Source organism: Perna viridis, chromosome 12 (assembly GCF_037379345.1).
Source record: "Perna viridis isolate PV_CMFRI_1.1 ecotype Kerala chromosome 12, ASM3737934v1, whole genome shotgun sequence".
NCBI lineage: Eukaryota > Metazoa > Mollusca > Bivalvia > Mytilida > Mytilidae > Perna > Perna viridis.
Window position 1 is genome coordinate 37,720,141 of NC_142456.1, and position 18,592 is coordinate 37,738,732.

Here is an 18,592-nt window from a genome sequence, read left to right on the forward strand (position 1 = left end):
AAAGATCATACTGACCAGTCTTGTATCACAATACTGCAGCTCCTCGATCCCGAGTCCGATTCCGATTGGTGGTTTATACAGTCTTGACTATCCTTACAGTTCTCGCACGACCGTCCCTTGTGGGTTTGTGTTAGTAGATGTCTGTTGGTAGTTGGAGGTAGCGAAACCCAGCCTTCGATTTACCTGACCGAAGAACTCTGTCTGAGTATGTCCTATTAGCTAGCGGCTAGGCTGATCTGTTGATGCTCTGGTCTACTCACAGACCCCACGTGGGTCCGAGAGCGTTTCCCCACCCTAACTGTTTGAAAGTACGTCAACGTGAAGAGGATGACCCCGGGTCTCCGACACCAGAGACTTTATATTACACTTCCTGCCGACATTAAGAGGTTCCTTACAAAATAATATTTCAATATTTTTAATATTGGAACACTGCTTGTATATTGGATTGGAACAAGGATTTTTTCAATAGTCTACTCTGGGATTAAATATTTTATTAATCCCAAGCCTATTATAATCAAAGTACTCATTTACCGAATCAATTTATATCGACCGTTTGAGTTTTTACGCCTCAAATAATCGTCATATTGCAAAAATATGGGATAAAAGGAATGTACGGTAATCGAATTCAAACATATCTTTACTTGAGCTTATTGTTATAAATGGTTAATATTGAACTCTGTTTTATATTTAAATTCACTTGATTACGACAAGGATTTATATATTGAACTTCTTGATTACAAAGACCATTTTAAAAACACAAATACCAAAAATTCATAATGCATCGTAGCAGTGCGCCATTTTGCGTAATATTCAGGTTTGATATAGGTTTACATGGAATACCTAGATGAATGAACACAAAACTCTCCGACATAGTGCCTAATTGAGTTACAAATTACTAGTTGGCCATTCCCAGTTTTTAAATTTTCAAGTCGAAATTCAATTTATCGACCTCCAGGTCGAGACTCTTTGTTAAATCACCCAAACTTAAACCACAATTATTGATATGAATCATATCTTAAGAAATATGTTCCTCTGAACCAGCTACATTTCTTAGTTGATAAGCTTTATAGCTAAAATGCTACAAGTTATTCTATAGACACCTTTGGCTATGTGTCATGTGAAAGCGCTTAGTTTCTAGGTACCTAGGCCAGAGACACGTACATTAACAAAACGATAAAATCTTATAATATAATCTCAGGGGCTTGCTCCCACTATCAAATATCCAGCCCGACTAGTATATAACACGGAAAGGGGGATCCCAGATTTGGTGGTAACTCGCTTCAACTCATTTCCCCCTAATAAAATCGAACATATTACTATTGACTGCTCAGCAACCAATCTATTAAATAAACCCAGGTATAACCACCAAATACATCTTATTATATACAGTCTGGTTGCATATTTTATACAGGGAGCTATCCCCTGTAATATAATTTCACCAATCATGCCTGGTGCAGAAAACATTAGCCATGCACATTTAAGGCCCTGGAGCACCTACAGCTATATTTTAATAACATACACATGGCCAAAACAGTCAAATAGAATGATTATTGCAAAAAGCAATAACACCAGACCAAAAATGACAATTCCCGAGAAATTCATCATCGAAATTCCTATGTCATTGTCTACGCAAAGTTTCAATTGTATTTGCCATCTCCGATGTCACGAAGCGGTAACCGTAATAAAATACACGATACAGTGAATGGTACGTGAGGGTGGTTTCTGGGGCCATGCTAACCTTTTGTAACTAAACGGCCAAAAGATGAGCTGCAAATTATAGCCTGAAACCTTATTCTTTATACAAGTTTCTTGATCGGAACCACTGCCCCTTTTATCCGTCAAGGCCTGCATGAAATATTTGGAGACAGTTCTTTCAATTGGTAATCAGCATTCCTCTTTATATTCCAGTTCAATGACTGAAGACTATTTATAGTCTTGCTAAGTTTGCATTTGTAGCTAAATATCAAATGGTTTTTATGCCTTTAAAAATAAATAGGCAACTTGAATGTATCGACACTGAACGACTTGTTTATTCGGGTAAACGCATAGAGATAAATAGGTTCTGATAAGAGGTCATCAGCAGATTTAGTTCGCAGTTGTATATTGGGTTCGTTTATTGGCGTCATAACACAGAATTGAAATTAACATATTAGAAACACCTTCAAATGGGATCTAACTATCTGCATGTGAACCTTAATGGGGTATGCCAAAGGGACTATTTTCCTGCGGTAGTGTAAGATAATTACAGATGCTACCAGTCGTTACAAATTTGAAGGCTCTGGCGACTGCTATATCAATTCTGATCTTCGATCTAAATATACTATACAGGTCCTTGCGCTGACGGACTATGACATTTTTAAATCCTCCCGGAGCGCCTTATATCACTCCCTTCTTGTTCATATGGCTATTCAGTAGTGTTTTACTTTTTTGTATGACATCTTGTTTGTGTAAACTATTTTATTCGGTTCGCTACATTGTGTACATGTATAAAGATCGTTTTGTTCCCCATGTTCACATCAAGGCCATGTTTTCAATTGGATTTTGACATATTTAAATTATACCGGTGGCCACTGATGACATTTCAGCATTTTGATATAACTTTACTCTATTTAATAATATAAGTAAGTTAGTAAGTAAATTCTTTATTTAAAGAGGGGTAGCCCGATTCGAATCTATGTCAACCCGTACCTTCGGCAACTCGTACCCAACAAAATAGATAATGCGTGTAAAATATACATTTTAGGAAATAAAATATACATTTTGGGAAATAAAATAAACATTTTGAGAATTGATACATAGTCTATATTTTTATAATATATATGGCACGTGTTTGTGTGCAAAAATTAGACGCACATTTTGAGAATTAAGATATACATTTTGATTGGGATAAAAATAAAATTTTGAAAAAGAAATAAGACGTTTGTTTGATTGATAGTAAATTAATTAATACGGTGATCATTAAAAAATAAAGGGCCATTCTAATTAATTTATTTTGAAAAAGAAATAAGACGTTTGATTGATAGTAAAATAATTAATACGGTGATCATTAAAAAATAAAGGGCCATTCTAATTAATTTATTTGGAAAATGAAAATAAAAATTATAGGTAATTAATGATTAGCAGGACAATTAAGTTTATATTATGCTACATCAAAGCTTAATGAGTAATATTTGTATAAGCAAATTAGTTTTTACGATGGTTAAATAGCAATAATTGTAAAAACAATAAGTATGGTTTCGGATGCCGGTTTGATACTTCAAAGATGTATGAGAAATGCTTGTACTAACAATCTGTTGGCTTCAAAGTAAATGCAAGATTTGTATTTTGTAAAAACCAAGCTAAAAATGATGATATAAAAGACATATCCATGGAAGTTCGCATAATATTTCGATTGCCACCATGGTGCGACCAAGGTGTGTAGATTGTAAGAAGACAGTAACATTACGCCAAGATGCTCTACAGTGTGATACCTGCAATGACTGGCAGCACAGATTATGTAATACTGGTAAATTTATTTTTGTTCTTTGTTTTTTTTTTTTTTTGTTATTATTTTTTCACAAATAAATAAAATTATGCTCTTATAACAAGATTATAATTATATTTTAAAAGTGTTCAACGAATTTATGTATTGTGAAAATTTCCTTAGATAGATTACATTCCTGTAAGTAATTTAAGCATATATACTAATGAATTTCAGGTCTTACACTTACACTTCAAATTCTGATGTGATCAATAGTGATGAGGTATTAATTTACCAAAATGGCCGTCTACACAACTAAAATATACTAGTATACGATTAACATTATAATAAATACTATGTACAGAGTAAATGTAAATGAGACAATATACATAATAATTAAGCAATAGCATATCATAGCATGAAGCAATACTCACTATTTCTATATTGTTCTTATCATTTCTTATTATATTTCAGGTATTACAGGCTTTGACAGAACTTCTTGCTCAGCCAGCAGTATGTGGTTTCGTTGCTGACTTTGAGTCTGGTTTATGGCAAGCACTTCGTGTGGTGTTTCCAGGCAAGACCATCAACGGCTGTCTTTTCCATTTTACACAGGGTGTGTTTCGACATGTGCAGGAACTTGGACTTCAGGTAAATAACTTAAAATTCATACTTTCATAAAAAGGATAACATAAAACATCGACAATGTACGACGCAATCAACAACATTTGAATTTTGTACAACACTGCGTGGACATTTGTATGTTGCACACAAATCCGAAAACATGACTAAGAGCACGAAACCCAAAGTTCCAAACCAGTAATGCCAAATGAATGATATAAACATCAGAGCTTTGCATGCATGATTAAATTTTGACGATCTGTTGTGTTTGTACATGTTAACTAAATATTCTTTTTCTTTTTCAGCCAGCTTATCGCCAACAAGATAGTATCTTCAAATACATCAGGAAGTTGATGGTCTTACCATTTCTGCCAGCAGAACATATTGCACCCGCCTTCAACAAACTGAAAGACATGGAGACGGAACTAGTGACAGCTTTAGTAGAATACATCAACAACACATGGATACGTAGTACCGTTTGGCCGATTGAGACATGGACCGTCTATATGCAACCAACGAGAACGAACAACGACGTGGAAGGGTGGCATCGACGTATCAACAAGAGATCCAACGACGAGACAAAACCGTTCTACCTCCTGGTTCCCAAGTTGTATGAAGAGGCCGCTCTATTACCAACCCAGATGAAGATGGTGACAGAAGCCAAGCTGACGAGACAACAGAGAGCATCAACCAAGCTGTTACAACGGAAGTTTTTCGAACTGTGGGACCAGTACAGCTCCAGTGATCTTACTGCTAGCCAGTTACTTCGCAGTTGTGGCTTACTGAATGGGCCTGCAGCAGTTTAGACTGACAAATGTGAACCATTAAATTGTATTAATTTTATAATGTATTCTCTTGAAAATGAAAATAACAACACATCAATCTTTTTTAAATAGTAAATTATCCTTCAGATTAACGAACACGAAGGTAAATACAAATTTATATAGAAAGGTACGAATTGGCAAAGGTACGAGTTTGTTGGGTACGAGTTGCCAAAGATACGAGTTGACCTGTACCCCCCGATTCGAATATAACTAGGGTAGCCCGATTATAATATAACTCATATGGCCGACTTAAACACAAATAAAACTACTACAAAACAAAAATAAAATCAGTATTATTTGTGGAATAGTGTAGGTCAGTTTCTTTGATGTTTTGGTTATTGTAAATCCGATAGAGTTTTTAGCGATCTAAGGACGGAGCTTTTTTGTGTTACAACAGTACAATAACTGTCTGTATCGCCGGTTATTGAACAGATGTACTGACAATTTCTAGCTGCAATGAATTGAGAAAATGAAATGCATATTTAATTAATAAAAAACACGAACATTTGAAAATCTGAATTACAAAAGGAAAATTAGCCTTTATGTTTTTAACTCGCTGTCTGTCACTGGGTTTTGACCCACCAATTCAACCAATGAGCATTTGGAACGTACGCAAAAATAGTCCTACGCAGAAATTACCCCTGTTCCTCATAGTGCTGTGAAAAAAGGTCTCATCTCAATGAAAAAATTTAAACAGTTTCTGAAAGGAAAAACATTTCTGTACATTTTATAGGTGCATTTTGCTTCTTGTGATGTGAAGCCTAATCTCCATAATGATTTTTAAATATACCCCTATCTTATGAAAACACTGGGATTTCCCATGCTATTTATAGACACTTCACTTCCGGTGACCAGTACTACACTGCAAGTCTGCTAACCCCACATGCCATTCTGAGGACTGTGAGCTGACATATGTAGAATCATGCTGATATATAGTCCTCTGCAGGTTAAAGTTAAGGTAAAGTCCAGAGAAGCCATTGAATATTGTGAAATTAGCATAGAAGCCTATGGGAAGTGGAATTAGTGGTTTTTAGCCTGAAAGTTACATCAATCGGTTCGTCAATAAATGTTCGTATTTTTTGACTCAGTAAAATGTCCTGAATCCCATTCGCAGTAAATACATAATGTTCATTCTTCATTGTCTCGGTTATTTGGGATAAGTAATGTCCAATGATGATGAATTTTTGTTTCATCAACTTTGTAGAGGCAGAATCCATGGCTCCATAAAACCTGCAAAATTAATGGTGCAACTGCATTGCTTCACACATTTTTTCTCTTCCTCCTCAGACATCATGAGTAAATATACATCGACCTAATCGGACCACATTTAAAAAAAAATGAATGCTGATAATCAACTTTCAAAAACCTTGTGTACCGTGGAAAAATTTACAGCGACGTGTGTTGTGCTGTCTACCGGACAGATGTGGATTACAGCCAAATAAACCCATATTAAGAATGTTTTCACTTCTTTATTCTTGATAATGATGGTAAAAAGCTGTAACATAAATGAAACGCAACATAAGGATCAGAAATAACATTGATCATATAGAGACAATAAATGCACTTTACATTATGACACTTAAGGTTTTCCATAGTTTGTAGAAAATTTGAGCAGCGGTTCCCCTATATTATTATAATAAAAAAAATCTAAATTCAATAAATCTGTATTCTATAGTGGCGGACAAATCATTATTATTCATAAGTATCAAAAAGTTGTGTAAATTAGTTCTATGAAAGTTATTTTTAACTTCAGTACATGTAAACAAACATTGCTGACGTCAACACATAATTATCGATTGATGTTATTTATGTACGAAATGAGATGTTCGCAATTGGCTAAATGTTATCAACGATCTTATTAATTATAAAGGTAATATTGTTCACACTCTGGTCAGTTGTTATATTCCAAAAATCCATAGAATTATGAAATTAATAATGAGCGGAAGTTCACAAAGGTAATAAGTTTTACGAATTAACTCCCTTGAATGTACGGAAGCTGGGGCGGAACACCACCCCCCTCTTCCTGATAACATCGGATACCACTACTCAGATTCTACCAAAAGAACTATTTCCGACACCGGTCGGATGAATGTTGCCTTTTGATCATTTCTAACCACAAGAACTTATAATTTTCTGACTTTTCCATCCGCCCTTGGAAAGGTCTTTACAACTTTGCCCAAAGGCCAGTTGATTCTACGGGATTGTTTGTCCACCAAAAGCACGATATCATGCACTGAAATGTTTCTGCAATTGACTTGCCACTTTCGACGTTCTTGAAGCGTGTGCAAATATTGTAACTTCCATCGGCTCCACAATATTTCCGCTAAGTACTGAACACATTTCCAGTGTGATTTATACATGTCCTTAATGCTTAATGAGATATTTTGTGGCACTAAGACATCGGGTTTCCAAGTAATAATTAAGGAAGGACTTAGAAGAAACGGGTCTGCTGAATCTGACGACAGTGATGACAAAGGTCGTGAGTTTATAATTGCCGTAGCCTCGGCCAGAAATGTCACGAGAACTTCATGTGTAAGAAGCTTTCCAACGTGCACGAGAAACATAGTGTCTAGAATGCGTCGCGTGATTCCAATCATCCTCTCCTACACGCCACACATATGCGACGCATGAGGAGGGTTAAAGAGCCAGGTTACGTCACTGTTGTAAAGAAATTCATGAACCGGACCATCCTCTACGTTAATAGCATTGATGTTCAGGTCGTGAGTTGAGCCGACAAAATTCGTCCCACGGTCAGATCTGATTTGCTTGACTGGTCCACGGAGAGCTATGAAACGTTTGAAACAGTTTCTAAAAGACGATGCGCTGAGCTCCTCTACAACTTCGATATGAACTCCTCTTGTGGTTAAGCAATTAAACAACACAGCTCATCTCTTAGAGTTAGAGTTCGACGCTCCTCCACGAGTTCGTCTCGTGAGGATTTCCCACGGTCCAAAGGTGTCTATCCCTACACATGAAAATGGTGGTCCCGGTTCCAAGCGATCAGTTGGTAGATCGGACATTTTCTGATGTTCTGCATTTCGACGAAGTTTCCGACAAGTAAAACAATGGTATAGAATCGAAGATATTTTCCTCCGACTATCCAGAACCCGACTGAACGAACTGCACCGGCTGTTATGTGTCTACCTTGGTGTCTGCATTTTTCATGATGCAACTTTATCAACAACTTAGCGACATGATGTCGACCTGGTATAACAATAGGGTTTCTCTCATCTAAAGACAGAGATCTGTTGGTGGATTTTGTCCTCGAGGGTATCATCAACCCAGTAATACAATTTTTAAAATTAATGGTTTTAACAAGAGGAATGAAAGAAAAACTGGCTCGGACGTCGCCCAATATAAAAAGGTCCGAACCTGACAAGAGATCGGACACTCTGTTCTCTTGTAAGTATATGGTGTCCCCAGATGGGAATCTTAGCACACACACATCTGGTATGGAAAGTGCCCCGACCAATTCAATTAAAAGTACCCTATCACACTTCAGTCTGCAGACCATCTATTCCAGTACAAAAATTCTGACTTTTTTAAAATTATCAAACCATATTCCATCACTTTAAACGATATATTTGACTACAACGATGACGAACCACATTGTATCATATCAAAATGTGGTATTAAAAATTGCAAAACATGCAATATTCTTATACCGACCCTTACTTCTCCAGTTCCGGTACAAACAAAACCTTCCATACAAGAAGTCACGATGATTTAAGTTGCAAATCAATAAACTTAATATATGGATTCGAATGCAACTTATGTGGTTTAATATATGTCGGAGAAACGCAAGAACGATTAAATAAAAGAATGTGCGGTCACCGTTCGGGAATAAACACCACCAAATTCCCGACAATTTATCAACACTTTAATCAACAAGATCATTCAATCCTCTCCATGAAAGTTCGTATTTTAGAAAAAAAAATTACCATCCTACGAACAGTCCCGTTCTAAGTAAAAACTATCGTAGGGAAAGAGAGGAGTACTGGATACGCAAACTAGGTACTGTAATATCTTACGGATGCAATGACTACATCAAAAGTATAGGAAACCTTTCAAGCCAATATAACAATAGCATAAATGTGATGAATTTATTTGACAAAAATCCAAGACGGGAAAGGAGTCATGGCCATCGCCACTATACGTCATCTAAGTTACATGATGTCTCCATAGATGGTCTCCTTCCTTTCATACAAAAACCTCTTGGACTTCATCACATTAGAACCAAACTTTATTCTATACCTCTCACTCTACTATACTCCCTTTACAAAACAAGTCTTGACACTCCCGTTTCTGACCCCACCTCATCATTATACAGACTTGTTGCCATCGTTTTGGATATTGGTTTCCACAGACTCTTTAAACCAGTTTGTGTGAAAAGTCAAGATGAAGAAAAACGATCATTTCTTCCACTACCGTTTGTCAACAAAGGTATAGATGCAATTAATTTGGCTAACATCCTCCATCACAAAAACGTTACCAACAAAATTCCCCCATATTTCAAAGACAAATCCATACCAATTATTTCATATTCATATACTTCACCCATCGCATCCAGAATTTTCAATTATAAAAGGCTATTGCAGAACCTAGAGATTGAGGACTTCAAGGCTAAACCACCTGACTGTTCTTGCAAAACCTCTCCATTCAAATATGGTCCTTTTGGTCACGTCGTTACGGGAGATTTAACCATTATCGAAAACGAATCTCTGCGTAATATCCTTTCTAAAGGTCCCAAGTACTGTGAACCACGCTCCATAAGTTGGAATTATAACTTTAAAGTTCTTATGGATGCCAGTAGTACAAAATATTTCAAAAAAAAAACTTTGAAAAGGAAACACTTTTAAAGTAAGTAGGTTTTGTTTATTATGAAAAGGAAGCCATTTAGTTTCTTAATATACTTATTACGTGTACATTGTATTTAAAAGGGGGAGGGTGTATCCACCAGAACAAATGTTACAATTATTACCTGGGACCTATCTGCATAGTGTAATTTGTTTTACAAGAATGGAAAGGCAGGAAAGCAATGAAAATTTGTAAGAAAACATAGCTACAACTGATGTGTACAAATGCATATGAAATCATACCTCCTAGCACGGCCTAATCTAGAAGGAGAAATGAGCAAAAACTTCTTGTTTATGCTCACTTCTCCCATTTGTCTTTGACAGGAAAGAGTTTAAATATTAGATTATATACATCAAAATGTCAATATTGTCATTTTTCAAACAGAATTTACTAAAACTTCTCCTTGTCTTTGATGTACAATGTTTTTTTTTAGAATTACATTTTTGTATGTACATGTACTGTAATATATCAATATTTATCCTGGGACTGTTTTCCCGAGCAAATATTGTGACCTTTTGCCCAATGACTTTTTTCCTACCATAATTATGACTTTTCTTCATGTGACTTTTTTCAATTCATCAAAACATGTTTTGAAAAAATAATACAAGAATCAAATGTCTGGAAATATTTGATGTCTTTATAATACATTTAATTGTCATTTAGTAGTTCTTCTGGTATGTAAATCATAGTTTTTGCTGCTATTTCTTTGAAAAAATTGTTCAAAATTGATGAAAATTGGTACAAGAGTAGCAGTTGAGATACATGAAATTTGATAGAGCTTTTTTTTATATGTTTGTGCTGGTAAAACAGATCACCAAGCACAAAATACTGATAACAACAGTATTTTTCGGCATGAGCATGAGTGTCAGCAGACTTACTGACTGAATTCCGTCTCCCCGTTAGGAGAATCGAGCCACTAACAAGTCCTCTCCATCTTCGTCTCTCATTACTGTGGTTGCGTCAGTCCATGATTGGTAGCCAAGATCTTATTTCTCTTTCTATTGTTCTTTCGATGATTAAATACAAATCAAATCTTAGATTTTTCTAAGATAGGGTTGGTCAAATCATGGCACCCGAATGTTTACAAAAATGACATGATTAACCTGGAAGCCCAGGTAATATTTTCATTCCACAAATTTCTCTAAATATAACCCCAGGTCACCAGTGATGTCTTCTGTCTTTTGATTGGCTGAGTGAAAATGACATTATTTTATTTATTTTTATTCGTTCTAATATTCAAATTCAAAGAAAAATATGTTTAAATATTTTTTTCAAATTACTTATATTTTTCGATATAAATGCACAATTATAAAGTCAATTCAAATAATCTTATTTTATTTCATAAGTGGCAATTTACTGATACAAATGTATATTGTGCATGTCCGTCGCTGGTGACCTGAGTTTATATTTTTAGCAATCCTAAGGTCACTTATGATATTGACCGAGGAACCAGATTAATGACGTTATCAGCTTACCGATACCACACAATTCAACCCTAAGACATTTGGAACCATGACAACCCACAGTTCCTTACCAAAGCTAGACATTTCAGCCCATACTATTTCAGACAATAGGAGAATGCATAAAGACAATTAAAAAACACATACCATCACAAATTTAACCATTTTGGAAGTAAATAAAATAACAGGGCTGACAAAAAAATTGAAGGGACTTTTAACAGGTGTTTGAATTCATATGTTTCTGTGGGAGTGTTAAAGGTTTCACCTTCCTTATATTTATTTGGACTACATAGTCTCTTCGTTTGCTTTCACTTCAGGAAAAATCATGAAACAGACTGAATTAATAAAAACCAAATTCAGTTTTAATGTTTAAAACTCAATAATACAACAAGAACCACCTCCTTCATTGGATAACCAGTGTATTCAGAGATTTGTTTATGTTGAATTTGTTTTCTTACAAGTACATCTAAAAATGACGGACAAGAAAAATATTGTCAATTTCGTATGTTTGTAATATGTTGAAGACATGTTTTACCTTTCCAGAAATCCAATAGTCTCGTCAGTTTTCGCTTTTATCTTGTTGAAACTCCCCAGCTGATCCAGAACTGCTTTCTGGTGTTTGTCTAATCCAGCTACGATCTCGATTCAGCAGTAAATAATATGAAAATAACTATTATCGGTCGATAAAAATATCTTTATAATTTTAAGAATAGTATTATCAAATATGTAATTATTCTCACACGATTTCTTTTCATTACTTTTTATACAAATATTATTTCCACAAATTTAGCCAACTACTAAAGTATAAAAATTATAAAGTTATGCAACGACGTACATTTTATACCAGTCATTCAGTGGAATCCATAGAGTTATTGTAATTTTCAAGAGATAAACCACACAAGATATTACTAAGGGGTTTTTAAATGTCCTTGACTACCCTGTCGGGTCACGCACCGCCACGGACGGACCACAAAAGATCATACTGACCAGTCTTGTATCACAATACTGCAGCTCCTCGATCCCGAGTCCGATTCCGATTGGTGGTTTATACAGTCTTGACTATCCTTACAGTTCTCGCACGACCGTCCCTTGTGGGTTTGTGTTAGTAGATGTCTGTTGGTAGTTGGAGGTAGCGAAACCCAGCCTTCGATTTACCTGACCGAAGAACTCTGTCTGAGTATGTCCTATTAGCTAGCGGCTAGGCTGATCTGTTGATGCTCTGGTCTACTCACAGACCCCACGTGGGTCCGAGAGCGTTTCCCCACCCTAACTGTTTGAAAGTACGTCAACGTGAAGAGGATGACCCCGGGTCTCCGACACCAGAGACTTTATATTACACTTCCTGCCGACATTAAGAGGTTCCTTACAAAATAATATTTCAATATTTTTAATATTGGAACACTGCTTGTATATTGGATTGGAACAAGGATTTTTTCAATAGTCTACTCTGGGATTAAATATTTTATTAATCCCAAGCCTATTATAATCAAAGTACTCATTTACCGAATCAATTTATATCGACCGTTTGAGTTTTTACGCCTCAAATAATCGTCATATTGCAAAAATATGGGATAAAAGGAATGTACGGTAATCGAATTCAAACATATCTTTACTTGAGCTTATTGTTATAAATGGTTAATATTGAACTCTGTTTTATATTTAAATTCACTTGATTACGACAAGGATTTATATATTGAACTTCTTGATTACAAAGACCATTTTAAAAACACAAATACCAAAAATTCATAATGCATCGTAGCAGTGCGCCATTTTGCGTAATATTCAGGTTTGATATAGGTTTACATGGAATACCTAGATGAATGAACACAAAACTCTCCGACATAGTGCCTAATTGAGTTACAAATTACTAGTTGGCCATTCCCAGTTTTTAAATTTTCAAGTCGAAATTCAATTTATCGACCTCCAGGTCGAGACTCTTTGTTAAATCACCCAAACTTAAACCACAATTATTGATATGAATCATATCTTAAGAAATATGTTCCTCTGAACCAGCTACATTTCTTAGTTGATAAGCTTTATAGCTAAAATGCTACAAGTTATTCTATAGACACCTTTGGCTATGTGTCATGTGAAAGCGCTTAGTTTCTAGGTACCTAGGCCAGAGACACGTACATTAACAAAACGATAAAATCTTATAATATAATCTCAGGGGCTTGCTCCCACTATCAAATATCCAGCCCGACTAGTATATAACACGGAAAGGGGGATCCCAGATTTGGTGGTAACTCGCTTCAACTCATTTCCCCCTAATAAAATCGAACATATTACTATTGACTGCTCAGCAACCAATCTATTAAATAAACCCAGGTATAACCACCAAATACATCTTATTATATACAGTCTGGTTGCATATTTTATACAGGGAGCTATCCCCTGTAATATAATTTCACCAATCATGCCTGGTGCAGAAAACATTAGCCATGCACATTTAAGGCCCTGGAGCACCTACAGCTATATTTTAATAACATACACATGGCCAAAACAGTCAAATAGAATGATTATTGCAAAAAGCAATAACACCAGACCAAAAATGACAATTCCCGAGAAATTCATCATCGAAATTCCTATGTCATTGTCTACGCAAAGTTTCAATTGTATTTGCCATCTCCGATGTCACGAAGCGGTAACCGTAATAAAATACACGATACAGTGAATGGTACGTGAGGGTGGTTTCTGGGGCCATGCTAACCTTTTGTAACTAAACGGCCAAAAGATGAGCTGCAAATTATAGCCTGAAACCTTATTCTTTATACAAGTTTCTTGATCGGAACCACTGCCCCTTTTATCCGTCAAGGCCTGCATGAAATATTTGGAGACAGTTCTTTCAATTGGTAATCAGCATTCCTCTTTATATTCCAGTTCAATGACTGAAGACTATTTATAGTCTTGCTAAGTTTGCATTTGTAGCTAAATATCAAATGGTTTTTATGCCTTTAAAAATAAATAGGCAACTTGAATGTATCGACACTGAACGACTTGTTTATTCGGGTAAACGCATAGAGATAAATAGGTTCTGATAAGAGGTCATCAGCAGATTTAGTTCGCAGTTGTATATTGGGTTCGTTTATTGGCGTCATAACACAGAATTGAAATTAACATATTAGAAACACCTTCAAATGGGATCTAACTATCTGCATGTGAACCTTAATGGGGTATGCCAAAGGGACTATTTTCCTGCGGTAGTGTAAGATAATTACAGATGCTACCAGTCGTTACAAATTTGAAGGCTCTGGCGACTGCTATATCAATTCTGATCTTCGATCTAAATATACTATACAGGTCCTTGCGCTGACGGACTATGACATTTTTAAATCCTCCCGGAGCGCCTTATATCACTCCCTTCTTGTTCATATGGCTATTCAGTAGTGTTTTACTTTTTTGTATGACATCTTGTTTGTGTAAACTATTTTATTCGGTTCGCTACATTGTGTACATGTATAAAGATCGTTTTGTTCCCCATGTTCACATCAAGGCCATGTTTTCAATTGGATTTTGACATATTTAAATTATACCGGTGGCCACTGATGACATTTCAGCATTTTGATATAACTTTACTCTATTTAATAATATAAGTAAGTTAGTAAGTAAATTCTTTATTTAAAGAGGGGTAGCCCGATTCGAATCTATGTCAACCCGTACCTTCGGCAACTCGTACCCAACAAAATAGATAATGCGTGTAAAATATACATTTTAGGAAATAAAATATACATTTTGGGAAATAAAATAAACATTTTGAGAATTGATACATAGTCTATATTTTTATAATATATATGGCACGTGTTTGTGTGCAAAAATTAGACGCACATTTTGAGAATTAAGATATACATTTTGATTGGGATAAAAATAAAATTTTGAAAAAGAAATAAGACGTTTGTTTGATTGATAGTAAATTAATTAATACGGTGATCATTAAAAAATAAAGGGCCATTCTAATTAATTTATTTTGAAAAAGAAATAAGACGTTTGATTGATAGTAAAATAATTAATACGGTGATCATTAAAAAATAAAGGGCCATTCTAATTAATTTATTTGGAAAATGAAAATAAAAATTATAGGTAATTAATGATTAGCAGGACAATTAAGTTTATATTATGCTACATCAAAGCTTAATGAGTAATATTTGTATAAGCAAATTAGTTTTTACGATGGTTAAATAGCAATAATTGTAAAAACAATAAGTATGGTTTCGGATGCCGGTTTGATACTTCAAAGATGTATGAGAAATGCTTGTACTAACAATCTGTTGGCTTCAAAGTAAATGCAAGATTTGTATTTTGTAAAAACCAAGCTAAAAATGATGATATAAAAGACATATCCATGGAAGTTCGCATAATATTTCGATTGCCACCATGGTGCGACCAAGGTGTGTAGATTGTAAGAAGACAGTAACATTACGCCAAGATGCTCTACAGTGTGATACCTGCAATGACTGGCAGCACAGATTATGTAATACTGGTAAATTTATTTTTGTTCTTTGTTTTTTTTTTTTTTTTTTGTTATTATTTTTTCACAAATAAATAAAATTATGCTCTTATAACAAGATTATAATTATATTTTAAAAGTGTTCAACGAATTTATGTATTGTGAAAATTTCCTTAGATAGATTACATTCCTGTAAGTAATTTAAGCATATATACTAATGAATTTCAGGTCTTACACTTACACTTCAAATTCTGATGTGATCAATAGTGATGAGGTATTAATTTACCAAAATGGCCGTCTACACAACTAAAATATACTAGTATACGATTAACATTATAATAAATACTATGTACAGAGTAAATGTAAATGAGACAATATACATAATAATTAAGCAATAGCATATCATAGCATGAAGCAATACTCACTATTTCTATATTGTTCTTATCATTTCTTATTATATTTCAGGTATTACAGGCTTTGACAGAACTTCTTGCTCAGCCAGCAGTATGTGGTTTCGTTGCTGACTTTGAGTCTGGTTTATGGCAAGCACTTCGTGTGGTGTTTCCAGGCAAGACCATCAACGGCTGTCTTTTCCATTTTACACAGGGTGTGTTTCGACATGTGCAGGAACTTGGACTTCAGGTAAATAACTTAAAATTCATACTTTCATAAAAAGGATAACATAAAACATCGACAATGTACGACGCAATCAACAACATTTGAATTTTGTACAACACTGCGTGGACATTTGTATGTTGCACACAAATCCGAAAACATGACTAAGAGCACGAAACCCAAAGTTCCAAACCAGTAATGCCAAATGAATGATATAAACATCAGAGCTTTGCATGCATGATTAAATTTTGACGATCTGTTGTGTTTGTACATGTTAACTAAATATTCTTTTTCTTTTTCAGCCAGCTTATCGCCAACAAGATAGTATCTTCAAATACATCAGGAAGTTGATGGCCTTACCATTTCTGCCAGCAGAACATATTGCACCCGCCTTCAACAAACTGAAAGACATGGAGACGGAACTAGTGACAGCTTTAGTAGAATACATCAACAACACATGGATACGTAGTACCGTTTGGCCGATTGAGACATGGACCGTCTATATGCAACCAACGAGAACGAACAACGACGTGGAAGGGTGGCATCGACGTATCAACAAGAGATCCAACGACGAGACAAAACCGTTCTACCTCCTGGTTCCCAAGTTGTATGAAGAGGCCGCTCTATTACCAACCCAGATGAAGATGGTGACAGAAGCCAAGCTGACGAGACAACAGAGAGCATCAACCAAGCTGTTACAACGGAAGTTTTTCGAACTGTGGGACCAGTACAGCTCCAGTGATCTTACTGCTAGCCAGTTACTTCGCAGTTGTGGCTTACTGAATGGGCCTGCAGCAGTTTAGACTGACAAATGTGAACCATTAAATTGTATTAATTTTATAATGTATTCTCTTGAAAATGAAAATAACAACACATCAATCTTTTTTAAATAGTAAATTATCCTTCAGATTAACGAACACGAAGGTAAATACAAATTTATATAGAAAGGTACGAGTTGGCAAAGGTACGAGTTTGTTGGGTACGAGTTGCCGAAGGTACGAGTTGACCTGTACCCCCCGATTCGAATATAACTAGGGTAGCCCGATTATAATATAACTCATATGGCCGACTTAAACACAAATAAAACTACTACAAAACAAAAATAAAATCAGTATTATTTGTGGAATAGTGTAGGTCAGTTTCTTTGATGTTTTGGTTATTGTAAATCCGATAGAGTTTTTAGCGATCTAAGGACGGAGCTTTTTTGTGTTACAACAGTACAATAACTGTCTGTATCGCCGGTTATTGAACAGATGTACTGACAATTTCTAGCTGCAATGAATTGAGAAAATGAAATGCATATTTAATTAATAAAAAACACGAACATTTGAAAATCTGAATTACAAAAGGAAAATTAGCCTTTATGTTTTTAACTCGCTGTCTGTCACTGGGTTTTGACCCACCAATTCAACCAATGAGCATTTGGAACATACGCAAAAATAGTCCTACGCAGAAATTACCCCTGTTCCTCATAGTGCTGTGAAAAAAGGTCTCATCTCAATGAAAAAATTTAAACAGTTTCTGAAAGGAAAAACATTTCTGTACATTTTATAGGTGCATTTTGCTTCTTGTGATGTGAAGCCTAATCTCCATAATGATTTTTAAATATACCCCTATCTTGTGAAAACACTGGGATTTCCCATGCTATTTATAGACACTTCACTTCCGGTGACCAGTACTGCACTGCAAGTCTGCTAACCCCACATGCCATTCTGAGGACTGTGAGCTGACATATGTAGAATCATGCTGATATATAGTCCTCTGCAGGTTAAAGTTAAGGTAAAGTCCAGAGAAGCCATTGAATATTGTGAAATTAGCATAGAAGCCTATGGGAAGTGGAATTAGTGGTTTTTAGCCTGAAAGTTACATCAATCGGTTCGTCAATAAATGTTCGTATTTTTTGACTCAGTAAAATGTCCTGAATCCCATTCGCAGTAAATACATAATGTTCATTCTTCATTGTCTCGGTTATTTGGGATAAGTAATGTCCAATGATGATGAATTTTTGTTTCATCAACTTTGTAGAGGCAGAATCCATGGCTCCATAAAACCTGCAAAATTAATGGTGCAACTGCATTGCTTCACACATTTTTTCTCTTCCTCCTCAGACATCATGAGTAAATATACATCGACCTAATCGGACCACATTTAAAAAAAAATGAATGCTGATAATCAACTTTCAAAAACCTTGTGTACCGTGGAAAAATTTACAGCGACGTGTGTTGTGCTGTCTACCGGACAGATGTGGATTACAGCCAAATAAACCCATATTAAGAATGTTTTCACTTCTTTATTCTTGATAATGATGGTA

At 35.3% G+C, this 18,592-nt stretch overlaps 2 protein-coding genes and 1 long non-coding RNA gene across 4 annotated transcripts; 2 read left to right on the top strand and 1 right to left on the bottom strand.

The window, feature by feature from the left end:
* Positions 1 to 39: 39 nt before the first annotated feature.
* Positions 40 to 4,927, top strand: LOC148602200 (uncharacterized). Its single transcript, XM_088556713.1, has 3 exons — positions 40 to 3,505; positions 3,935 to 4,111; positions 4,387 to 4,927. Exons 1-3 carry the CDS (start codon positions 3,452 to 3,454, stop codon positions 4,885 to 4,887), a joined length of 732 nt encoding a protein of 243 aa, XP_088412839.1. The 5' UTR covers positions 40 to 3,451; the 3' UTR covers positions 4,888 to 4,927.
* Positions 4,928 to 5,375: 448 nt separating this feature from the next.
* Positions 5,376 to 6,917, bottom strand: LOC148602201 (uncharacterized). The gene is made up of 2 exons (XR_015917358.1): positions 6,792 to 6,917; positions 5,376 to 6,400 (listed from the first exon to the last, which is right to left on the bottom strand). It is a non-coding gene; the product is annotated as an uncharacterized LOC148602201 (long non-coding RNA).
* Positions 6,918 to 12,237: 5,320 nt separating this feature from the next.
* LOC148602202 (uncharacterized) lies at positions 12,238 to 17,124 on the top strand. 2 transcript variants are annotated; one of them, XM_088555594.1, is made up of 3 exons: positions 12,238 to 12,502; positions 16,132 to 16,308; positions 16,584 to 17,124. In XM_088555594.1, the coding sequence occupies exons 1-3, from the start codon at positions 12,437 to 12,439 to the stop codon at positions 17,082 to 17,084; spliced, it is 744 nt and encodes a 247-aa protein (XP_088411720.1). In that variant the 5' UTR covers positions 12,238 to 12,436; the 3' UTR covers positions 17,085 to 17,124. The 2 variants fall into 2 exon arrangements, with proteins under 2 accessions (XP_088411720.1, XP_088411721.1); XM_088555595.1 differs by having other exon boundaries at positions 12,240 to 15,699.
* The last annotated feature ends 1,468 nt before the right edge of the window (positions 17,125 to 18,592 follow it).

What these genes read in the sequence shown, in the direction of transcription:
- LOC148602200 (XM_088556713.1), top strand. Translation starts at nt 3,452, where the DNA reads ATGCTCTACAGTGTGATACCTGCAATGACTGGCAGCACAGATTATGTA. An exon ending in GCACAGATTATGTAATACTG is followed by an intron (nt 3,506 to 3,934) that starts GTAAATTTATTT and finishes ATTATATTTCAG; the next exon opens with GTATTACAGGCTTTGACAGA. An exon ending in TGCAGGAACTTGGACTTCAG is followed by an intron (nt 4,112 to 4,386) that starts GTAAATAACTTA and finishes TTTCTTTTTCAG; the next exon opens with CCAGCTTATCGCCAACAAGA.
- LOC148602202 (XM_088555594.1), top strand. Translation starts at nt 12,437, where the DNA reads ATGCTCTGGTCTACTCACAGACCCCACGTGGGTCCGAGAGCGTTTCCC. An exon ending in CCCACCCTAACTGTTTGAAA is followed by an intron (nt 12,503 to 16,131) that starts GTACGTCAACGT and finishes ATTATATTTCAG; the next exon opens with GTATTACAGGCTTTGACAGA. An exon ending in TGCAGGAACTTGGACTTCAG is followed by an intron (nt 16,309 to 16,583) that starts GTAAATAACTTA and finishes TTTCTTTTTCAG; the next exon opens with CCAGCTTATCGCCAACAAGA.